General features: G+C 28.8%; 1 protein-coding gene across 1 annotated transcript in view; it reads left to right on the top strand.

Annotated features, from left to right (window-relative positions):
* Positions 1-27,392, top strand: part of LOC148301338 (neuropeptide CCHamide-2 receptor-like) — a 52,395-nt gene extending 25,003 nt beyond the window's left edge. The window contains exons 4-7 of the mRNA XM_088273428.1: positions 6,162-6,355; positions 18,799-18,919; positions 23,193-23,419; positions 26,976-27,392. Of these exons, the coding sequence (XP_088129554.1) occupies positions 6,162-6,355; positions 18,799-18,919; positions 23,193-23,419; positions 26,976-27,142 (709 nt within the window). The 3' untranslated portion in view covers positions 27,143-27,392. The remainder of the gene's footprint in view (positions 1-6,161; positions 6,356-18,798; positions 18,920-23,192; positions 23,420-26,975) is intronic.
* The last annotated feature ends 325 nt before the right edge of the window (positions 27,393-27,717 follow it).

The following is a 27,717-nucleotide window of genomic DNA, read 5'->3' as shown; positions in this document are numbered from 1 at the left end:
GGATAACAGATGTCTAAACTCGTATCATTGTGTCAGCTGTCAAAAACATATATCAATGATTAAAGAAAACACTTCGTTTTTTACCCTTGAGTTTAACAGTTTAGTTTGTATAATAACTAAAATATAAAATTGTTCTATAAATAATACAGACCTGAATGATGGAAGTTTAACTTCTGAAACATGTAGTCTATAATAAAACTCAAGTGGTAAAAAACGAAGTCTTCTTTAATCATTGTAACATGTCTTACCACAAAGTTAATGCCGAAACAATAAATAAAAAACATATTTAAAGTTGATAACGTAGGTAAAAGATTAAAAAGAGTTCTTTAAGGTGGTATGGACATGTGAAGCGAATGGATAACGAGAGAATAACTAAGAAAATATGTGGCGAATGTGAGCGGGAGAACAGAACGAGGACGGCCGAAAAAAACTTGGCACGAAGGATTAAACAGAACCTAAAATGTGGTAGTGTCAAAAGTCTGCGTAATCGGAGGGTATATTGAAAGCTGTCCCACCGCATGCCCAGTTCTGATACAGAAATATCTAGGTTTCCTGACAGATCTGCTCTTGCTAGGCAATTTTATTTTATTTTGAACTAAGTTGCGAAATTTATTGAAAATGTGAAATAATATAAAATTGAATGCTGATTTTACTGTGAATTTACATTTCAAAGCTTTCAATATACCTAGAGGGTATATATGACTAGACCTTTGCATGTAAAGGAAGCGAGGGTTGTATGTCAGGACAGATAAATGTGGCGTTTTCTCCTCTCTGCCCACATCATATGTATATCTGCGGGTTGTATGTGTAAGTAGTAGTAGTATGTATGAAAATTCATTATAAGCAGGCAGAAGGTATACGGAAAACAAATAAAAATTCAAGTGGACTACGAAGGGAAAAAGTTTGGGGACCAGTACCTTATGAATATGTGAAAAAATCAATGCAAGGCTAGATTAAAAAATTCATTAATTTATTCGGCACTCATTTGGTAGTTTTTTTAAATTTTAAATGCAACTATTACTTGGTTTATACTACTATTTACTAAACTTAAGTGACACATAATTCGATGCATTTAATGTCATCCCATGTGAAAATTAAATAAAAAATATGTTTTTAAAAATAAAATTAAGCGTAGTTGGAATGCACGGAGAGGGTGTCTGAGAAAAACCTATGCAAACGATGATGAATAGTCCACTTATCCAGAGGACATTATGACGTTTCTTTTTCCCTTCCTACCCTTGCGCAGAAAAGGCGTGTTTTAAGTAGTAAAAAAACTCATTACTAGTCCACCCATTTTTTTCTAAGGGAATGAACTTAGTTCTGAAGGGGTTGAGCTCAACTTACACAGGCAATCATAATACCTAGTTAAACATCTTAGTTATGTTATATGTGAATAAATAATTATAAGGTTCATGTTTAAATCTCGCACGCGCTAATAACTTGACAGTAGGTAGTTTAGTTCTGTAAATCATTGAGTAAGGCATTCCTAAGGTAACGGTTTGGAATTTCAACATGGATATGTAAATATTATATTGGTGCCAATGAAATATTGGTATAAGGGTAGATGTATATCTACCATAAAACTAGTTGCTAGAATGTGAAGATAGATGTTCAAAGTATATTTATGACTTACTAGGTTTGTAAATGAGATATTTTGATAAAGATCTCTGATACCTAAATAGGCTTATTTTAAATCTCTCTACGAATTGTATATTTTAAACAATAAAAATAGTTTTATATTATCCACTGACACTTCGTGATGGAATTGCATTTTTAATTTATTATTGGATTAAAACCAATATTTTTAGCTTTTCCACTTTTTTATTTGACCAGCGACCGGGTTTCGTCGTTACCGACATCAGTCGACCAGTCTGATGATGTCGGTAACGACGAAACCCGGTCGCTGGTCAAATAAAAAAGTGGAAAAGCTAAAAATATTGGTTTTAATCTAATAATAAATTAAATAAAAATAGTTTTTTAGTAGAAAAAACATATTACAATAAACGAAATACAGTGCAATACAAATAGTTTTGATATTTTTCATCAATTAGATAGGAACACAACAAGCTTACAGAAACAAAAAAGGTGCAGGTTAAACATAAGTATAAAGAACAGTTATTTGGTTGTAAAAAAAGGGTAAAAACAATTAAAGTAATGAAGTAAGAAAGAAGAAAGAAGAAAGAAAAAAGAAAGAAAGAAAGAAGAAAGAAAAGTAAGAAAGAAGAAAAAATGCATTTTTTATGCATTTTATACAAACTTTTTTTTAAATAATGTTTTTTTGTTATATTTATTATAACATCAACTCTCCAGGAAAGGGGTAAACGGTATTTTATGTAATTTTCCGTCAATCTTCGTAAGCTTAAGTTTAAAATTTAAAATTTATTTTCAAAAGTCTGCATTCATCTTTAAATACCAAATAATATTAAAATAAAACAAGTTATTGGCATGCAAGCCTAGATTTTATATAATAGACTCAGGAACGTGATAAAAGCTTTCAGAGGCCAGATAAATAAAAGCCAATTTAAAATTGAACATTCATTTGATAAAAACCATCAATTATTAAATTTTAACGAGACCCGTGCTTCGATGCACTACCGCAATGTGACAATTAATGAAACGTGTCAATTAATGAAATAAATAAGAGCCAATATTTTTAGTATTATGGGTAGGTACATATAAAATATTTCATTCTGCGATGGATTCGCTCCATTTAGGAGTTATTCATATAACGATTTTGGTTGTTCTCGCAACAAAGATATATAATTGTACTGAATTGGGAATACATTAGCTCTATAATTTTCCAGACTTTTACATAGATTCCCATCTTAAGAGACTTCTTCATCAATGTTGAGATGAAATCAATTAAAATCTAGATAAAAATAAAATGAATTTATTAATCGTGTTATTATAAACCAAAAAACATTGCATCTTAACATATATGAAGAAGAATATTGAAAACTGAGTATTTACAGAGCTTTCAACCTGTCATAGGTTGGTTACGTGATTACTTTACACACGTGTAACATTCACCATTCTAGCCATGATTGACAACCACACTACTCGAGTTTTTTTTAAGTCATACATATATAATCAATCTCATGACGTTCCATGATTGAGTTCAGAACAGTCATCTATGATTGGATTTAGAAAACTTTTATCTAAAAGAGTCCCTTTTATTTGTATGCAAGATCCAAACCCGGATTATCTTATATACTTAAAAAAATAAATTCGTGTAGAAGTATTTGGACACATTCAAAATGTCGAGTAAAAAAATATGTTTAATATTGCCTAAAAGCCAATGTAAATAATTTATTCGTCTAGTAATACAATTTACTATCATGGTATTAGTTTTCGAAGTATCGACATTTGCGATCATGACGAAATGGAAATAAACGTTTATTTTATATTTACTTTGAATGTAAATTTATTATATCAAGCCATCCAAGTAGTTATACGTGGTAGATTAAATTAAAAACTAATTAAAAAGTCTATAAATGAAAAGGAATTCGCTTGATTCAATACAAAACTTCTCGGTTCTTATATCGTATCTTATGGTTCAATAAATTCGTAATTTTGCTTTGTGTACCCATTACAAAGTATTATTTAACAGTCTTCGATCATACTGTGAAAAGTTTTGTTCAATCAAAGTTATAATAGATCCGCATGAAGAAGTTGGGAAGGTAATTGGGTAGTACCTCATAATGATAGAACAACGGAAAATTAATTAAGCCTAGTTGTTACATGTCCGGAAATCGCTCAATTTAATATTCAAAAACAATTACTTTTGTAATAGTTGGAAAAAGTAGGGTCGTGGTAGATTTTTCCCGATTATTTCCTGTTGTGTTTGCTAATTTCTTAAATAATGTATATTGTCAACAAAAAGCTTAAAATGGGTATAACTATACTTGTTCGAAATACATTGTATTTTGTCTTCAATATTCCCCCTTTTAATAAAGTACAGAATGAAGAAAATGTATTGTTTATATCAACCAAGTGCTATAAATATCTTACTAGCTTAATATTGCCCTGAAAAAATCTTAAAGGATTTTAATCTTGAAAGTGGTGTTTATTTTCTTGCCAAGCAATAGTGACTTAAATGGCCCCCCTGAACATTTTACGTTTTGGTAGTTAGTCACTTTCTCCTGTACGACTACGATATATTGAATTATGATTGTCTTTTATTATTTCAATATTTATTTTGAAATGTCAAATATACCATCAAACATTCTGTCTTGTATTATTTTAATATACATATTTTAGCGGTTCAGCGAAAATTCAAATTAGTTTCGTAAATGTCAGTCTTTTTGATATGATGTAGATAGAAAATCATGTTTCGATATTATTCAATGTTTTTTAAATAATACGGAAAGCAAAATTTTTTTGTATTAATTTAAATGAAAAATAATATCACAATTTGATGTAAGTTATTATTTAAATATTTATTTGCCATATAATACGAGGAAAAGCACGTTTGTATATGTAAACAGAATGAAGATAACTATTTTCATATTTTTTTTCTGAGTATATTTATGTTTTGAACTTTAAACTTTGATACATTTGAATAAAAAGGTCTCTGCTAAATAACAGCTTTCACAAATCAATCATAGGTGCTGAAGTGAACTCAAATGTGAAGTGATATGAAATTTATGAAATATTATACATATATATGAGTACCAAAAATTTGGGTAGTGTGGTTGTAAGTCATGGAATGACTTAACTATGCTATGACAGGTCATAAAGTCTGTACAGCCTACCCAGACATCCATTTTGCTCTTTTTAATTTTTTTATAAATCAAAAAATAATCAAATAATACGATTCATATTTTTACATCGTAATTGCATGTTAATGAAGAGGGGTTAAAATTAATTATTTCTACTCTTACATTACTTTCGGAAATAATGTTTTCCGTTTTTGGGTTTAATCAGATATAATACATACTTACAAAATACAATTCTGTTTCCACAAGGAAAACTGGATTTATAAATAGTCCAGAAATGCTCCACGTTGGCGTTGTGAACAAAGTATGAATGAAAATTAAACGGACAATTTTAGGTATATTTTGCTATTCTTTATTTTAAATTCATTTTTGTAAAACAAATATCTTTTGAAAAAAAAGATTAGCATATTTTGTAACGAAAACCGTGTACAGCTATAAATAATACACCTATTATCCTAAAATAATATTAAATGAATGTGAACAATATTCCACCAAATTTCTGGATAGTTAAGAAAAAACATTTTTTTTTTCAAAATTTCATCAATGTATCTTTACATTTTATCATTTTTTACGGTACATACCGACTGGGCTATACAGGGTACAGGGAAGGGACCGTAAAAATGATATCGGTTAATGAAAATTAAAAAAAAAGCCATTATTTTAGACATCTCAACATAGATGAAGAAAAAAATAAAAGTCTGTACATTCTAAAGGCTTACAACCGTCAAAGGCTGGCTTAAATGATCTAGATTAATATATCTAGAAGTTCCATGAATTTGAGTAGTGTGGTTGTCAATACAGCCCATTTCTCTACACTTCACATTTTACTACACGCAAACTTATTTAATAACAATTTGAGTGTGTCCAAATACTAGTTCACAAATCTGGATTACCTCCAATCATAGGAGTTATATTTTGTTTTTGTGCTTGTGAAAATTCAAGTGATTCTTGTACAATGGTTCAAAATTGGATCATAAATTTAGAAATTTCAAGAATTTGAGTAGTGTGGTTGTCAATCATGGGTAGAATTGGTGAATGTTACACGCGTGTAAAGCGGTCACTTCAAAGCCAGCCTATGACGGTCATACGCCCTGTAAAGTGCCCAGACTCATATTCTTATTCATCTATGTTGAGATTGACATCCCAAAATAGATGAATAAGAAAAGTGTAAAGTGTAAAGCGATCACTTAAGCCAGCCTATGACGGTCATACGCCCTGTAAAGTGCCCAGACTCATATTCTTATGCATCCATGTTGAGATGTCAAAAATAGTGTAAAAAATGGCTATTGATTTGAGATAATCCAGATTTGTGAATAAGTATCTGGACACACTCAAAATGTTGGTGCATTGTTTTTTATTTGGTGTATTTTTGTTGCTGTATTTTTTAGTTGGTGTATTGTCAATATTGGTGATTTGTTTTTTACAATCGGGTTTTTATTCCAGGTGCAACGTGATCGCAAAGGCCCTCATATATTTCTTCCTACCACTATCGGTTATAGCATGTTTTTACATACTTATGGCACGACGCCTGCAAGCGAGCGCCCGCGAGCTGCCCGGAGCACTGCGCGGCGCACAATCCGGCGCGCAGGTTCGCGCTCGGCGGCACGTGGCGCGAATGGTACTGGCCTTCGTGGTTGGTAAGTACATAAGTATACAAAATTAACACGTTGAACGCCATGTGAGTTATATTTAATTCACGCTGTATTTGAGTTATATTATTATGAAGTAATTTTTAATTACAAATGAGATTTCTTCTTCAATCGATTAATTTCTAAATATAAAATTTCTAAATATTTCTAAATATAAAAAAAATATGGAAAAATCTCAGCCACAAAAGGCTGATTAGTGCGGATTCCGCACTATGGAAGGCTTTATTTTGTTAACCTGAAGGGTCTTCCTCTGTTGACCCAAAGGATTTACCTCTGTAGATACGAATCGCTTAGCTTTGTTGGGACGGAAGGATTCCTTCCCTTTTGAGCCAGAAGTCCAACACAGAAATAAATGTTACTTTGCTTGTATGTCCAGTATTCAAAATTAATATTCTGTTAGACTTTTTTCTATTAAATAACGAAACATTTTAAATCAGTGGCGTAGCCGAATAAATACAATGGCAATTTCATTTAAATGATCGTATATATACTTTTTTAAAACCAATTCCAGTTAAAAAAATCACGCCAAGAGTATAGTGGTTACAGCATTTAGCTACCGTGTATATAGTTCAAAGTTCAATTCCCGGGGGTTTGAATGAAAACGAAGAGATTTTAATCACTCTTAAATTTCTAAATATAAAAAAAATATGGAAAAATCTCAGCCACAAAAGGCTGATTAGTGCGGATTCCGCACTATGGAAGGCTTTATTTTGTTAACCTGAAGGGTCTTCCTCTGTTGACCCAAAGGATTTACCTCTGTAGATACGAATCGCTTAGCTTTGTTGGGACGGAAGGATTCCTTCCCTTTTGAGCCAGAAGTCCAACACAGAAATAAATGTTACTTTGCTTGTATGTCCAGTATTCAAAATTAATATTCTGTTAGACTTTTTTCTATTAAATAACGAAACATTTTAAATCAGTGGCGTAGCCGAATAAATACAATGGCAATTTCATTTAAATGATCGTATATATACTTTTTTAAAACCAATTCCAGTTAAAAAAATCACGCCAAGAGTATAGTGGTTACAGCATTTAGCTACCGTGTATATAGTTCAAAGTTCAATTCCCGGGGGTTTGAATGAAAACGAAGAGATTTTAATCACTCTTAAATTTTACTAAATTGCCTAGGAATGAATTCAAGACGCAGTGGTGACAATTTTTTTTATATTATTAAAGATGAAATTAGTGGATAAAATACTGTGGTTAAGCTATCGTGCATTTGGTTTTGACTTCAATTTTCATGGGATTGGAAAAAATGCAATTTTAAATTTTCTAATTTTGTCCAGAAATGATTCCAAAACGCGGGGCTGAACACATACATAATATAATTCACGATCAAGTAAACACTGCTCAAAATTTATGCGGTGGCTTATACACTATTGGGAGAATATAAGGGTTAGAACTAACTGCTGCTACCACTTAATTTTGATGATAACGACATTATTGTACTAATATGTGAAGTACATATTACTATTGAAAAGACGTTAGTTTAAGTAGTGAAATAAAATTCAGAAATTTAGAATTCGAAACTAATTAAAAATAGCAGATCTTTTGGTAAAGAAACGTTATGATTTTCTTTAAAATTTCAGTGAAAATTATATGTGATCATTTTATATCTCAATTATGAATTTTCTTTGAGTTTAACAACGCAAATGGTTTTGGCATTATTATTAAATGGAATTTCGATTTTAGTCAAAAATAATATCACTATGCGGTTTTTTGTTCAATATTTATTTCATTATTGGGTCTATTTTATAAATTCTAAATATAGTTAGTTGTATTGGTTGTGTTTAACTGACGTTATTTCGAACTTAAATAAGCATCAAGTATTTTATGATTATATTATACATACGCAGGTACCGTAGACGTTTCCATTACACAATTAGAAATCTTACAATAGTAATTTTAAGAGAATAATAGTATGATTGAAGAGGAGACGAAGAAACCGAATCAGAAAATTAATAAACCGAAAAGGAAAATACAAACCGAACAAATAAACTTTGAGCGAGGCTGAGGTTATCAATGAATTTAATAAGCTCGCTTTTCGGTCAGTGGACAATGGCAGCTATGAGCTAACAAAATAATAACTGGTAGTTTATTACAATGAACAGATAAGGCATGATCACAAAAACATCGACAAAATGTTTTTCTAATCACCTGTCGATAAAAACAACTGTGGTTTTCCGAACTACTCGTGTGTAATGAAATCAAACTCAATAAGTGGTTTTATAAAATTGTTAAGTTTTTAAAATAACAAATAATACTTACATTCCGTCGGAAAATATCTTGCGTCTATTGTAAAAAAAACTGTTTATTTTTCTATTAATTGTTTCATGTGTTTCTAGACGTTTCAAGAAAAGAAAGGTTTTTTATTGTAAATTCAAAAATAAAAATACATTTCCTTGTTAATATTATTCCTGATTTCTGTAAAGGGAAACAGAAATTTAACGAAAGACTTAACAATGTTCTTCCATGTCAATTATCCGGAAATGAAAATTTTATCCCTTTGTTACATTATTTATTTTGTTGAAGCTTATTTTCCAAAACAATGTTTTGCAAAGTATGTTGTTTAGTTGATAAAATCCGTGATTATTTCTTTAAATCCTTTAAGACGTAAAATAAAATTACGTGTTAATTAACGTTATGCCATTCCGTCCTATAGAATTGTTTACAAATAAACTTGCAAGCATTCCTAAGGGTTGTTATATTTTATGATAACATCTTACGGAAAATTTATTATAATTCCAGGCGATACCAGCAGCGCTCATTTTTATTATATTTTGTGTGAAACATGGGTATTTAATTAGGAATTATGACACCTTATTTTTAGATGACTAGATTAGTATTAAGATAAAGGAAAAAATCTTATACCATTTGACGTCAACCGACTTCCTTCACATGTTTAGAAAGTGATAACCACTTCTTTACTATTTCGGAGACCAAGACGATTACAACAATACTAGTAGTAAATAAGATCAGTCCAATCCGAAGAATAATTTAGTTTTATGATTTTTAAGTTCGGACTCTCTACTAGTACTCAAATACTGGATTTTACCATTGAGTGATTATTTGTTCCCTATGTATTTATTACCAGTTACTAGTTATTTTAATAACTTCTTTATTTAAAAAAAAAATAAACAAAAAACAAACTAACCATCACGCCTTTACCCCGAAGAGGTAGGCAGAGAGAAAAATACAACTCCACTTTCTTTCAACTAACTTTCCACACATAAATACCCACCGATTATTTCCACTCCTGACATTTCCTGACTGAAATATTTGACATATCTGATCATGCCAAGTTTTCTTCGGTCTTCCTCTGCTTCTTTTTCTAACTGAATTCGCCTCATGAACTTGTTTACTGTTTTTTCCTAACTCATACGTTCCACACGTCCAAACCATCTCAACACATTTTTCTTAATTTTATCGATAGTGCTTATCTCTGCTAATCTTATTTATAATACATGTATATATATATATATATATATATATATATATATATACATATATATATATATATATATATATATATATATATATATATATATATATATATATATATATATATATAAGTATATATATATATATATATATATATATATATATATATATATATATATATATATATATATATATATATATATATATATATATATATATTTATATATATATATATATATATATATATATATATAAATATATATATATATATACATATAAATATAAATTTATATATATATATATATATATACATATATATATAAATATATATATATATATATATATATATATATATATATATATATATATATATATATATATAAATATATATATATATATATATATATATATATATATATATATATATATATATATATATATATATATATGTATATATATATATATATATATATATGTATATATATATATATATATATATATATATATATATATATATACATGTATATATTTATATATATATATATATATATATATATATATATATATATATACATATAAATATAAATTTATATATATATATATATATATACATATATATATAAATATATATATATATATATATATATATATATATATATATATATATATATATATATATATATATATATATATATATATATATATATATATATATATATATATATATATATATATATATATATATATATATATATATATGTATATATATATATATATATATATATAAATATATATATATATATATATATATATATATATATATATATATATATATATATATATATATATATATATATATATATATATATATAAATATATATATATATATTAATATTAATATATATATGTATAAATATATATATATATATATATATATATATATATATATATATATATATATATATATATATATATATATATATATATATATATATATATATATATATATATATATATATATATTGGGTTGATGCAAAAGTAATGACCGTTTTTTATGATCCCAGGTAAAAAAAAAAATTTCATAAATTATGAATAGTATCTTCTTTTTTTATGATTCCATTGTATAAAGGATGCTTTCCCTCTACTTTCTATTCAGTTTTGGCCTGGCCAGAGTACAGTAATAACCCCTTGTATTTTTTCAAAATGTCGTTCGATAAAGTGCATTTACGTCATTGTTTACGTTATGAATTCCGTAAAGACAATACCGCGAGTGTGGCAACCAAAAACATTTGTGAAGTGTATGGAACAGATGTCATCAAAGTTCGACAGGTACGAAGATGGTTTGCAAAATTCCGATCTGGAGATTTTTCACTCATTGATAAACCACGTACCGGGCGGCCATTGAAGTCTGATGACGACGAATTAAAAGTCATAATTGACACCAATCCACGTCTAACCATCAGGGAGATTGTGTCAATGATGGGAGTCAACCAAACAATCGCATTAAGACATTTGAAGCGTATGGAAATGGTTTCGCGGTACGACGTTTGGATACCTCATCAATTGTCGGCTACCAATTTATTGGATCGTGTTTCAACGCGCGTTGCTTTGAGTGCGAGACAAAAACATGAACCTTTTTTGCATCGTTTGGTGACGGGAGATGAGAAATGGGTCGTGTACAACAACGTGACAAGAAAAAGACATTGGACTATACCTGGACAAGCCCCATTAACAACTTCGAAGGCCGAAATCCATAAAAAAAGTTATACTTTGTGTTTGGTGGAATAATAAGGGTATTGTGTATTTTGAACTCTTGGAACACAATAAGACAAGTACAGCAGAACAATATTGTCAGCAATTATCCAAATTGAACATGGTCCTTCAAAAGGATAGACCAGAATTGGTAAACAGAAAAGGGTCAGTGTTTCATCACGACAACGCGCGACCACATGTGGCTATGATGACCCAACGCAAGCTAAATGAGTTGAATTGGGATGTTATCAAGCATCCACTGTAGCATAAAAATCAGAAAGAGCAAGATCTGGAGAATTCCAGATCTTGCTCTTTCTGATTTTTATTTATTCCGATCACTGCAAAAAAATTTAAATGATGAAAAAAATTATTCAATACAGCAGGTAAAAACATCCCTTACTTCATTTTTCGCATTAAAATCCACGGAATTTTATACTACTGGTATTAATAAGTTGATAGAAAGATGGGAGAAGGTTAAAAGAACTGATGGAAATTATATAATTTATTAAATAAATAATACACAAGAAAAAAAAATTAAAAAAAAATATATGTAAAAAACGGTCAAAACTTTTGCATCAACCCAATATATATATATATATATATATATATATATATATATATATATATATATATATATATATATATATATTATATATATATATATATATATATATATATATATATATATATATATATATATATGTATATATTTATACAAATATATATATATATATATATATATATATATATATATATATATATATATATATATATATATATATATATATATATATATTATATATATATATATATATATATATATATATATATATATATATATATATATATATATATATATATATATATATATATATATATATATATATATATATATATATATATATATATATATATATATATATATATATATATATATATATATATATATATATATGTATATATATATACGATATATATATATATATATATATATATATATATATATATATGTATATATATATACGAATATATATATATATATATATATATATATAAATATATTAATATTTAGATAAAACAAAAAAATATATTATCATTCTTTACAATCTTTCCCATAAAACGTGATTTCTAAAAGGACTCTTTAAATTGTAAGATTAAAAAGTCCTTGCGGAAAACTGACGATGCGTATTTAAATAACCTTTTATTTGATCACCGTTATTTTAATTTCTTCAGCATAATTACCGTGGAAACAGTCATTGAAATTCCAAAACTGCTCCATTAAACTTCCTTGTTTTCTTAAAATGGATTGTTTAATATCTTAATTAGAACCGAATTAGCATAAGACTGCTAATGACATTGATAAAGAAAACTCCTTAATACCAAAAGTCTACAAGGAATAAACGTTATGCTGTGTTTAAATAATCATAGTCGAAACATTTTTGAAATACTTCCGATATATTTTATTCTGCACAAGCTATGTATACCATCAGCCCTCCGTTGCAATGATGAAATATCCAGTGAGACACTAAAGTATCTAATAAATGTAGTCTAGCCCGGATGATTTTCTATTCTGTAGTCCTTTGACTGCCCTTTTTACTTCGAATTCAGTGACCTCTTCCGTACTGTTGTTATGTATGAAATGATCTTGACATTCTTCTGCCGTGTTAAAAGGTTATTTTAAAAAGTCTTTCCACTGTTTAATAGTTACTTTTGATGTTTGTGTTTATTAATTTAAAGGTATTTTTACATTTCCTCAACGTCTTCCAGACTTCTTTTTGGGCTCCATACAGGTCGAACTCCATTTCTTTTGTGAATCTCATTAAGTCTTGCTTGATTTTATTTATAACCGAGTTCACTCGGTTTGTTACTGTCACATATTTAGCATATTCTTTTGATTAGGGTCAGTCTCTTTATTTCAAATATCTTTTCTTATTTACTTCGGCGGGTTTCTTGATTTCGTAAGTAAACCAAGGGTTTGTTTGTCTCTTTGCACACATACATCTCATATTTACAGTGCGTTTCCTTAGAATCTCTTTAGCAGCATTGTCAATATTAGATTTAATTTATGTATTTATTGTCCGCTTCCGTAGTGTAATGGTCAGCACGCTCCGCTACCGTTCTTGAGGTCCCGGGTTCGATTCCCAGGGGGGGAGGTCAAATAAATATAAGTGATTTTTTCACTCTAATATTTATTCAATATTACCCTGGACTTGTACCTGAAGCGGAAGGCTGATCACCTTTCCTTCATGAGTTAACGATCAAGATAACACTGCGTTTATATGACGCAGTGCCCTATGCACCATTGTGTGCGGATGAGGGTTTAATTTTTTTTATTGTTAAATCAAACAGATTTTTGAATCTACCAAGTTGTATTTTATTTTTAAAAAATACCTAAAAATTAACATTGTGACAATATAAATTTTTATGTGTTTTTTAACAATAAAATACAACTTAGTTGACTCAAAAATCTGTATTTGATTTAACAATTAATACAAAAATTAAAATAGAGTTCCATAAATTAAACGCCAAATCAATAAATAATTCAGATTTGAAATTTTCTTATGCCTGATCTACATTGTCAGATTTGGTACAGCATTTTGAGATATTTGGTGGATAAGTCTTTTTTCGTGAAGAATTATCGTGCAATCAGTTTCCAATCAATTAAATTTATTTAATCTATATAATCTATATAGTTAAATAAAATGTCTCAACACGGACATCAGAGGTGGCCAAAGCGTGAACTGCGCAAGTATTTATAATCGCCTACCTTTCGCACGTCTTGCTCATGTGTTCTTGTCTGATATATATATATATATATATATATATATATATATATATATATATATATATATATATATATATATATATATATATATATATATATATATATATATATATATATATATATATATATATATATATATATATATATATATATATATATATATATATATATATATATATATATATATATATATATATATATATATATATATATATATATATATAATGTGCATTGCATAAAACATTGCAATGTCACGTTCAGGAAGACAAAGAGAATGACAAAACTACTAGTTAAAGAATAAATAAACTCAACAAAATTTGCTTCCGCCAGAGCGATAATTTAATTTGAATTGAAATTTGTTTTATTCTAAATTGTCTGAGAAAGCTGAGCAAACAATTAACTTAAGTTCCTGCTAAAAATTTACAGGGTAAAATTACCCCGTAAATATTATCCTTTCTAATAAGTTTACATAAAGTACAAAGTTTGGAGGGCAATTACTTGGATATAAAAGTGTAAATATTTTTTCGGCTGACGTAAAATATAAAAGATACTTCCGTAGGTAGCCATTAGAATTCGTTAGTAAATGAGGAAAGTCAGACTTTTTAAAATAAATAAAAAAACATGTGAAAAAATGGTTGCAATTATAGGTCTGCTTATATAATTTTATACTCAGAAATGTAACAATGATTAAAGAAAACACTTCGTTTTTTACCACTAGAGTAAACTGGTAAAAAACAAAGTGTTTTCTTTAATCATTGTAACATGTCTTACCACAAAGTTAATGCCGAAACAATAAATAAAATCTCAGAAATGTTAAGAAAAACAGTATATTAATAACACAAATTTGTCTTAATTTAACATTTAATATAATATGTAGAAGTTATTATTCATATATGGACTCCGATGAATAGGTTTTCTGAGTAGGGGATATGGGAGTTTGTATATTTCCAAGATTTACGATAGTTATTAAAATTCATTATTCTACCTGTAACTGGAAATCACATTTCTCAAATTTCAGAATGTTATTTACATGTAGTAAATTTCAACCTCATTATTTTAAATATTTTATTTTATTTTATATATGTAAATACACTTTAAACGCGACATTTACGGTAAACATTTGTAAGTTTTTTTTTTTATATTCGGAGAGACCTTTGTGAATGGATGTGAGATTCTCTCCAAGATATAAATATTTTTTTTAAACTTACAAGTAAAAAAATGTGTATTTTTGTTTTATTTTCATATTTTTATTTAAGTAACGATAGTTTATTTCTGATAATTTGATTAATTTTCTAGACTCTTTACTATACATTCTTAAAATTAATTACACTGTTTTCTCCTATAAAGAGACTAAGCTCTTGTGCTCGGAGAGGGACTTACACTTTTAATTTATTGTTTATGTTTGAGGGTGATATAATTTATTTTTCTTCAACCAATACATATTGATTGTTTAGTCATTTAATTTATTTTTTAAGCATTTTAATGTCCTCAATTTGTTTTATATCTGTTGAAAGGTTATTAAGTTTTTGGTTCCCAAATATTTTAAGTTATATTTTTAATTGTTTTGTATTGTATTTTGGTGCTCTACTACAAATTTTATTTTCATTAAAATAAACATTTTCTAGATATGTTGACATGTCGTTTTATAAAGTGTTAGAGTGGAATAACATAATTTCAACTTTGAATGGTTTCTCTGATATTCAATTACATTTTACTGTTACCACGAACTCGACCATAAATGTTTAATGATATTTCTCGACTCCGGACCGATTTATCACAGAAAACACTGATTTACAGCTAACAGGTTATTCTATAAGGTGCCAAATGCTTTACATATATTCCTATTTTGGTGAATAAACAAACACGTTCGTATGCATGGGACGTTTGTGATACTAAATTATAATTAAACTCTACTTGTTCATATTAAACAGATAATTTGTATTCAGTTGCTCGTTTTAATTCACTGCATATTACTTTTGTCAATATCATTGTTTTAAGTTATTTAATATCTGATTTAGTTCAGGCTTCATTATTTCACTTTTCGTAATTAATGTTCCCTTCCGTGGTATAATAGTTAGCGTGTTAAGCTACCGTGCTAGAGGTCCCTGGTTTTTTTCTCATGGGGAGGGGAGATGAAATAAATATTAGTGTTTTGACACTGTAATATTTATTTAATATTACCCTGTTCTGGTCCCCGAAGTACAGGAGTTATATATTTATTTTTTAAATTTCCTTTTTCTTATCCCAAAACCACTCTATATCAATTATATTGACTGTAAACGGAGTTTGTTTCATCTTATAATATAGTAACAGGCTGAATCAGACTACCGTGTTTCACTTTTAGAATATGTGACCTCAATGATAACTGTAAAAAGTTCATGTAATTTTTGTTTTTTTGCTAAAATATTACGTGAAACTTGGGTCGAATAGGGCATCAATGAATGCCTGCTTACTTTATTATGCCGAATTTTTAAGAATAGGAATAGAAAGGATGATTACATTTACAATATTTTGAGTGTGTCCAAATACTTGTTCACAAAATCTGGTCTATCTCCAATTACAGGAGTTATTTTCATATTATTTTTTGACATCTCATCAAAGATGAAGAAGAATATGGAAGTCTAGGCATTTACGGGGCTGATGACCGTCATAGGCTAAATATAATAATAAGTCTGATCATTAAAAAAGCTTCTTTTCATCTCACCAATAGATGTCTCTAGTGAAGTTCTAGTGATTCAAGAATACTGTTTCAAAATTGTTTCATATATATAGAACTTCTAAGAATTTGAGTAGTGTGGTTGTCAATAATGGGTAGAATTGGTGAATGTTACACGTGTGTAAAGTGATCACTTAAACCAGCCTATGACGGTCGTCAGCCCCTTAAATGCCCAGACTTCCATATTCTTCTTCATCTTTGATGAGATGTCAAAAAATAATATGATTATATTGACACTTACTCTAGTATATGTACCGAATATGTATATATGTTATGTACGCATTCAAAGCAAATATCGTTTGATATTTACTTATTTATTATCAGAATACTTTGATATACTTCTTTCTTGCCCACTTATTTCGATGGTTAAATAAAAATTAGATAAGTTGCTGACTTATTTTATCAGATTAACAATTAACCAACTAATAAATTAATTTCAGGGACAGTCATTAGAATCAATAAAAGTCTAGCGTTGAAATGTTTGGGTACTTTGCGGTTTTTATAACTGTTGTGGCATGATAATTATTCCACAGTTCCTTACAATCAAAGTTTTAATATTGTACCACCATTCATTTCAATTACCCGATTTGAATAAAAACCAGATTTAAATATTTAATTATTCAAACAGTAATAAGACTTCATATTGTATGGTAACATCCTACCGATATATATAATAAATAAAAATAAATCCCTTACCGCACCCCAATGGTGCATAGGGCACTGCTTCATATAAACGCAGTGTTATCTCGATCGTTTACACATGAAGGAAAGGTAATCAGCCCTCCACTTCAGGTACCAGTCCAGTGCAATAATGAAAAAATTTTAGAGTGAAAAAATCACTTATATTTATTAACCCCCCTGACCTCCAGAACGGTAGGCGAGCATGCTAACCATTACACTACGGAGGCGGACCGATATATACGTACACCTAAATAAGAATTTATGTATAGATTTGGTGATAAATTTGTAGAACTCCATTTAATTCAAACACTGATTTTTCGAGTCTACTAAATTGTATTTCATTGTTAAACAACACACATTTGTTTGAAAATGCCATAACGAGGCAAAACAGTTGACACAAATTTGATGTTGATGTGTTTTTTAACAGTGAAATACAATTTAGTGGAATAAAAAAACAGTGTTTGATTTTAACATGTAAACATTGTACATCTATAAACAAAAAATTAATGTTTAATTTATATTAGCTTCATAATATTTTTTGTATTGTATCTCAGATTATTTTTGTATTGTATGTCCGCCTCCGTAGTGTAATAGTCAGCACGCTCGGCTACCGTTCTGGAGGTCCCGGGTTCGATTCCCAAGGGGGGTAAAATAAATACAAGTGATTTTTTCACAGTCATATTTATTCAATATTACCCTGGACTGGTACCTGAAGCGGAGGGCTGATCACCTTTCTTTCATGTGTAAACGATCAATATAACACTGCGTTTATATGACGCAGTGCCCTATGCACCATTGGGGTGCGGATAAGGGTTTTATTATTTATTATTATATCCACCATGAGCTACATATGGGGGTGAGAACGGTGGTTTTGTATCAACAAAAACAGAATATTTTATTATACATTTTATTATTTACAAAATATTTTATTAGATTTTATTAGATATTTTATTATTTATAGAACATTTATTATTATTATTATCTCAGATCACAATTCATTTGCTCAATGTTTACTTGTCTTTTCAGTTTTCATGTATTTATTTATATTTTTTCCAGTGTTCGTGGTGTGCTTCCTTCCATATCACATTTTCATGCTCTGGTTTCATCTGCATCCTACTTCTAAGGAAGACTATGACGAATGGTGGCACGCTCTTCGAATCGTGGGATTTTGTTTCAGGTAATCGTACAAATAATATAATTGAAATTTAAGTACTTAGAGTAGTTACTATTTTGAACGATAATTTGCAGGGCTTCTTTTTAAATAAGAAAGGTCCAGGAACTCACTTCATACAGCTTTTTACTAAAAAAAATATGCAGCTAACATTTAAATGTTTATTACAATACCATATTTTATAATTTTTACGAATTATATACATAGAGATCGTAATTACGTTAGCATTAATTCGTACACTTGATTTTGAAAATTTAAAAACAAAAAATACATCCGTGAAAAACCGCGTTACAGCGCTTATGCACTACATGGAATTTAACCGTCCGCACTGCCGTTTTTTTAATGAAAGCGACTACAACACTTTAACGTGATCGAATTTACGCGTACTGTGATCACGCACCGATCAAGCGCACCGATCCGAAAAAAGACAGCCAAAAGCACAAGCCAATCCAAGCCAATCATCCATTTTATCATGCTAACCGGACTGCCGGACAGAAAAATTCCGTGTGGTGCTGCAAGCGCCCTTACATGGAGAAAAAACCTGATAATTTGCAGCACAAATTATTAGTTTATAATATTTTACAAGAAAAAAATATTTACATGGATTTTACTTTATTTTACAATCACATATCAAGACTTCAAGTATGCAAAATAATTTGCTTATTCAAGTGTGTAAAATATTTTTTTTTCAAACCCACCATTCATGGCCCCAGTGAACTCACAGATAAAGCACCATAAGATTTATAAAACACGTAGGAGTTCCAAAATTTTTAGTAGTGTGGTATCAATCATGGGTAGAATGGTGAATACACGTGTGTAAAGTTATCACTAAACCAGCCCAGGACAAGTCATAAGCCCTATAGTTTCCCAGACTTCCATATTCTTCTTCATGTATGTCGAGATGTCAAAATGACCACATTAAGCTTATCCCACGCATTACATATTTCTGACACAGGAAACAGTTAAAAAATAATAATTATGGTATATGTTCGAAAAAAATAATTGCTAACATTGAAAATTTTAATATCACATTAGCAACTCTACCAGTCTACTAAGTCTTTGACTCGACCTTGGGCGAAAAATTTATCAAACCAAATGTAATCACCTCACGACTTCTGTTGATTGTTTTTTACCAACCATCTCTCGTTTGATTGTATGTTTGAACCCCTATCATGATCACAGATGGCGGTCGAACATTTTACTTGTTCAATTCCATAAGAAGACAATACGCAAGACAGCTTAGCTTTACGTTGAAAATTGTATCAATATTTTTATCACATTTAAAATATTTTAATTTTTAGCGTTTCTTTTATTCACAGATTAATATGTACACAAAAAAATATTTTTATTCAACTTCTATTTTATAAGTGCTTTGTTTAACATCAACGTATAAGCAGAAGGGTAAAATTATGCCACCCTTAAAAAAATATGAGATGGGCAAATGATAAATCGTTGACAGAAAGAAAATTTTATTATTTAAAATTATTACAAAATATGTTATGAGTATACGTTTATTGTATGTATTTTTATTTTTTGGGGAATTTACTGTTACTTTAAACGCATAGTTTTAGTTTCATTTGAAAGTATATATCGAATTTCTTTTAGTGAATAGATTTTTTTTCCTTAACCTGAGAATTTTTAAAGCGTCTCTTTCATTTTTGTTCGAATGGATTTTAAGTATGTAAATTATAAATGCGAAAAATATTTTAATGTATATTTTCACCTCACATATCTCGCTTAGGTATGTGTCTATCATAATCAACGGTAAAGGCTACTAGCATTACATAATAAATTGAGTACCTATGTAGAATAATTAAGTAGAGCAAGTATGTATGTATGTTACACACTCGTAAACCATAATATTCCTTAACACATTCAGTGATACACCTTTAAAATATAAATCCTCTTCAAACGCTGGTTAGATCCTTATAAATTTACATTAAATCTAGACTTACAAATATTTAAAGGGTAAAGCATCATTGGACAAGGAGTTTTGCATTTTTTCGCGATAAATTCACGAAAATATAGAAATATTATCACGGTATTCCATAAATCAACATTTAGATTTTCTTCATGACAATTTGTGTTAGTACAAATTTTTGCGAGTATACAGCGAAGCGCTCTCTGAGACATTTTTTACAAGTTGTGCTGAAATACTATTATTTGAGCTGTATTCGTCCTGTGAAATGTTTTGTTATCGCGGAGAAGTTTATTTATCCCTACAAAAAGTAAATTGATGTGCTTGAGCCATTTTTTTTCCTTAAAGCCATATCAAGTGTGCGATATTATGGTTTTACTCGAGTATATCAAAATGATGGATGTTTATTTCATACAAAATTGAATATATAAAAACACCTTATGTTTCATAAAAACACCGTGTATGATTTAATAAATAGTATGGTAAAATACATTTCTAAATAGAAAAGAGGTCTTTCGGAATAAATCTGGAATTAAAATATGATTTTGTAAGACAAGATATTTCACATGCGTAATTTTTCAATAAACAAACGAAAAACTTCTTAAAAAATGCGACGATGGATATTGATGTTTGGGGTCATTCTTCTGGCATCTACTCGCACTCGATTTGTGCATATGGCACCGCAACAATATATGTAGGCATGGTGATCAGTCCCGCCTTCCAGATTCGTTAAATATATTGTATATAGAGTGAAGGAGCTAACGGTGAAGGTTTTTACATGTTGAAATCTCAACATAAATGAATAAGAACATGGATGTCTTATGACTGATGGACTGGCTATGTGATCACTTTACACGCATGTAGCAATATTTTTTTGGATCTTTTTGGATTGTAGTAGAGTGGGTTCAGAGTTCAGACTTAAGAGTCTACGACACTTACCATGGGACTACAACCCGACACAATGCTATATAACCTATGTTATTCCAATACGAATCGAACGCAGAATATGGTAGTGCATACATTTAGCTTTCACGAAATCAACTTTAGGCAGTGTCATTTTGAAAAACGTTGAAATCGCAATCATTTTGGAAATCGAATTTTTATTTTATTTCTGACAGCTAAACTTGTTGGAGGGCGATTGGGGTTTGAAGAAATAGTGTGTGGCATCTTTGATTTAATTATTTCAAGTTGGATTTCAAAAAGAATGAATCGTAATATTATGTTTCATTTGATTTTTTTTTTATTTGACGTTAATGATAATGACATACTTTTACATTTATTACGAATCCGATATGAACGAATTTTAAAGAATGAATCGCATGTGTATATGCAATTTAATATTTTATCTTTTGCTAAATAAGTAACAATTTCTGAAGGTTTATGATTCTACAAGTTAATTTAAAATGCATCAAGCATGTATTTGTTACCATAACGGTAATGGTTCAGTGATGGAAAGATTGAGAAAGATATAAAAAAGTTAATGGTTCACTGAAATCCGTTGATGAATGATGAAATGATGGATAGTTTAATGGTAAAATAAATGAAAATAATGCCGAGATAAGTGTTATCGATAATAGATATATATAAATATATATATATGTATTTATTTATATATATATATATATATATATATATATATATATATATATATATATATATATATATATATATATATATATATATATATATATATATATATATATATATATATATATATATATATATATATATATATATATATATATATATATATATATATATATATATATATATATATATATATATATATATATATATATATATTTATATATAAATATATTTATACATAAATATATATATATATAAATATATATATATATATATATATATATATATATATATATATATATATATATATATATATATATATATATATATATATATATATATATATATATATATATATTTCCAAAAGTGATCATGTTTTTAAAAACATGATCAAAGAGAACTTATTAGAGTCCAGGTTTAATATTCGTAATTATTTTACAGTCAAACCTTTCTACTGTAAACTGTTGTATCTATTGTATAAAATCTAGAAATAAAAAAAAATGTTTAAACAAGTAAGTATTTCGGCTCAACACAGGCTATGCTTGAAGAGCCGTAATACATATATTTGTTTTTTTTTTACATATATGTGTTTTTGTATGTGTGTGTGTGTGTGTGTGTGTGTGTGTGTGTGTGTGTGTGTGTTTGTCTTTGCGTGTGCGTGTGTATACAAACAACTGATAAACATGAAGTATAGAACTTATGGTCATCGTGTATCACTTATCTAACAGTACGGGTCAAAATATTTTAAATATTGTGTACCGATTTTTTATTCAGTTTCTTGAATTCCTGCGTGAACCCGATCGCGCTGTACTGCGTGAGCGGCGTGTTCCGGCAGCACTTCAACCGCTACCTGTGCTGCCGACGTCCCGAGGGGCAGCGCGCGTCGCGACGCTCGCGCTCGCAGGCGCTGGAGACGAGCTTCAACTCGACGTACCGCCGCCACACGCAGGACACGCACATCGGCAGCTACCGCGCTCCACGCTTGACCGGGGCTTTCAAGAGTAAGTTGATTCCTTCTTATTTATCGTAACTGCAGACAGTTGGCTGAATCCATTTTTCATTTTTGCGTAATATATCCAAAATTAAACAAGGTTATGGGATTGATTTCTTTTTTGAATTACATATATGCAATATGTGACGCTTTTTGTCTTATTAAGATGTTATAAAACACTCAATTTGTGATTGATAATGTCTTAATAAGACGAAACGCGTCACATATATCATATCTATGTAAATACAAGTAGAATTCAATTCAATAACCTTGTTTAATTTTCGATATATTACCTAAAAATTTAGTTTCTTCTGCTAAAATCTTACTAGACTAGATTCGTTGAGATGTTTTATTGATATCTCAACATAGGTAAATGACAATAGTTCGAGCACTCACAGATTGTGACTGACAACGTTCAGTTAGTTCTTTCTACCAAAACCTCCCTAGACTATATTAGAGTCTTGGCTCCAGTTTTGTCAGCTAGTCCAATGCCTCCGGGGTCGCCTCATGGATATCCCGAAGGTTATAACTTTTTACCCTGCAGTCCTGCATTATGTGTCTTATGGTCTGCTCAGCTCGACACTCACAATCAGGGTTGTTCCTTTTCCCCACCTCCAAAGCAAGAATTTGCAGCAAACCTGCTATGTTAGAACTGCGTTCTGCTCTACCTCTGCCTTGTTGTGTATATAACATATTATTTAATATAGCCTTCCACCAGTCAGACAAGTCTGATAACGACGAAACCCGGTCATTAGTCAAAATAAATATTTGCGAACAAACTACAAAGTTCTTATTTTATTATATAAAATGAAGTTTCGGTTAGAGTTTCCAGAAATGTCAGTGCAAATATTTAAATCTAACTGACTACTGATTACTTTGTCTCCGGGTTAATGATATAAAATCGTATTTTCTAAATTATTTATAAAAAAAAAAAATATTTAAATGCATATACCTTAGCATGTTCAGGAGAGGAAAGTAGCCATCTTTGAACCAGGGCGCAGTGCTTTGATTGGACCGCGTACAGATGTTACGAACCAAATACTAAATTTACAAAGAGTATATCAATAATTGCATTATAAAATACCCTCCTTCCTTTTCATACTGCTTTTAACGCAGATTCTCACTTGTTATGGTGTAAGAGTAATTTACGGCAGTGTTGTAATGTTGGTCAAACAAAAAATATTAAAATCAAATCAACTGTTAGTAGATCGCTAATAATATTTACTTCATTTGAAAAACAAATATGCGTATTAATTTTATTTAAAAAAATAATAAAAATTTGTTATCAAACCTATTTCTATCAATAGACCACTTAAAAACGACCATCATTGGACAATTTTAATCATGCAAATGACTTAAAAAATTATACGAATCAGAAACTTTTATTTCACACAAAAATAAGAAGGAAATCTGAAAAGGATTTTTTTTAAAAGAACTAGGCTTAAATGAGAACGTCGAATATTTGAGGTTCCAAAAGCTACATAAAAACGATTTTTTTTAAGAGTATTTTTTTTTTCGAAACAGCTACTCTATACTTAACTCTCATTACAACCTGTCAGCAGAATTAGGGATTGATATACATATTTTTGAACTGGAATATTGTGTGTTTAGTAGATATTCTTAACAGTATATCATACTATTCATATTGTATATAGAAGAGTTGTAGAATATATGAAACATATATATATATATCTAAAATTAATTACTATTGACACACTTTTTTATTTTCATGAGAAACATTGATTAAACCACATGTTTACGAGTAAAATGATAGGATTTATCCAATTAGAGAAACCCAGTGGTTCAATCATGGAGACTGAGGTCCAATAAAGACAATGACCAAAGTTATTATAATTTGTTAATTTGATTATCTGTTCATGTTTTTGTTTTGTATAAGTAATGAATAAAAAAAGGCCATTTGTTTTTATTATATCAAAATAGGTGGCCCAATAATGGTACATTTCCCGTGCATCATTTTTGTTTTGACTAAGCAACTACTATAAATTATAAACACGCCTGCTCTCAGCTTATATTATAAAGGGATAAGCGCTCTAATGAGGACAGTGATTAATGTTTGCAGATAAATTAAGCAACCATTTTAGCATATTATATTTTTGAGATTGAAATAACATTTTAATGTCGTTTATGCTTATTTTTTTGTATTATGTAGGAACTTAATCTGCTCAAACGGAATGCAACACAGAAAAATCTATCTTGGTATTATAGTACATAAATTTATTTGCTTTGAATGCAGAATTCATTTTAAACGTTATTTGCTACCATAAACCAGTGCTAGAGAGTAATAAAGTGAATTGAATTTTAATACTATTTCGAGATTGAATGGGGCATTTCCTCTTAATTTTCTCCTCTTTTGTAAAGAAATTATTAACAAAATAAATTAGTTAAATGCTTTGAGCAGACCTATAAACGTGGTAAAGTATCACAACATTTTAAAAATAAATATACTTCATGGTGATGTACAAGAGACCTTATTTAAGAAGTGAGTTATTTAGTAATAAATGTACCATTGTAAATTTTCGTTTAAATTTATTTCCACCACCAATCATCATAAATGGCAATATTTTGCCCAAAACTCAAAATAAATTATTAAATGAATTAGCGGTACAAAAATATTTTTATTTTATAATATTGTAACACAAATTATTTATTTTGCGTTCAAAAAGACAAATCTGAATTTATTTTATATCCTTTATTTCATTTAATCTCCATTCTTTATGTATGTATTTTGATCAAATAATTTCATTATGGTATGAAGATATTTTTCTATAGATTTTTTAGCGATGCATTTATTAAAAAATAACTGTGATTGCCTTATGCTTAGATTATACTGAGAAAAATATGTTTATTTAAGTTTAAGTGAGAAAATTTGTTACAAACTACTTTTGCTTAAAATGCTTGTTTATGTTAAATCCCCATGATAGAAGATGGAATTTATAACTGTCGAATTCCCAATTATTGTATAAAAATAAGAAAATTTTCAATTTTCGCAAAGAAAAAATTATTTTGTTCTTCATAAATAATTTGAGACCTTTACCCACAGACTATGATCAATACAATCTATCTGATCTCTTAACGCATTAACGGATTTATGTTACCTTTGCCATATCCACTCGCACATATATGGTTCTCTTAATTATGGTTTTGAATTCAGCGTTCTTGAAACTCAATTCTGTCTCCAGGGTAGAAGTTATAATGTCTGTGACATTAAAAATATACAAATTTATTTTTATTACTTAATTAAAATAAATAGTCTTTTTGGTAGAAAAATACTTTTTATGGCAAGTGAGATATGGAACGCAATACGATCAGCGTAATCCAAGACCGCACGCAATCTCAAGCAGCTGGTGAAGTAAGCTTATATAGGCGGATATAGTAATATGCCAACATGGTAATAGAGATCGCGTGCGTCCCAAGATCGGATCTGTAGATCGCAGCTAGTAGGTAATCAGTAAATATGTACAAAGGCAGAGGAAAGTAAAAAAAAAATGACCGAGAGAATAATAAAAAAATGTGTAAAGCAATTAATAATAATCACTTTTTTTCAGATTCTGTTGTGGTAACCACGTTTGAAAATGCCAATAACAAACAAGCCAGCAACACTTCTTCATATTTGGTGAAAAATGGCGAGAATGGACCTGCTATGAACGAAGACAAAGATGGCTGCTATCTCACCACAGCCGGGATAACATCTAAAAATATAATTAAAAGATAAATCAATGTATTATAACAAAGATCCAAAAGATCTTTATTACGATATTCTGTTCCGTCAAATGACTTATATCATTCACACATTCGCAAATAATACTGACAATTACTTTTAACATGCCACTAACTATAATTTTGGTTTCGATAAAAAAGATAAGAAAATGACAATATAAAAAAAGTTGTATAATAAGCATGTTTCCAAATTGTCAAAATAAAGTCCAACGCAAAAGGAGTTCCCGCGAAGGTAAACATCGCTCTTAAAAGGTAAATATTTTCATAGTTCAATTAGTATTTTCTTTGCCATCATTAATTACTGCCAAAGTAGGTACTTTACTTTGCCGACTCACTTTTGAAAATTCATTTTTTTAACGGACTCATTGTATTAAGCCCTTGTACGGGTACCAGTATTTTTGTTCGGGAACTATTCAGTTCAGCAAAATGAAAGAATCTCAAAATATTTCATTATATTTTATATTTTTATACATATTAAATTTTTTAATATATACAATCTGGTCAAAATATGAAGTATTAAAATTTATCTTTTATTTCAATTCTCATAATCATTTTGTATAGAATGCCCCT

This window comes from Brachycentrus maculatus, unplaced genomic scaffold, assembly GCF_059751285.1.
Source record: "Brachycentrus maculatus isolate JH-2025_06_01 unplaced genomic scaffold, ASM5975128v1 h1tg000574l, whole genome shotgun sequence".
Lineage (NCBI taxonomy): Eukaryota > Metazoa > Arthropoda > Insecta > Trichoptera > Brachycentridae > Brachycentrus > Brachycentrus maculatus.
This window is presented reverse-complemented; position numbering and strand designations above follow the sequence as displayed.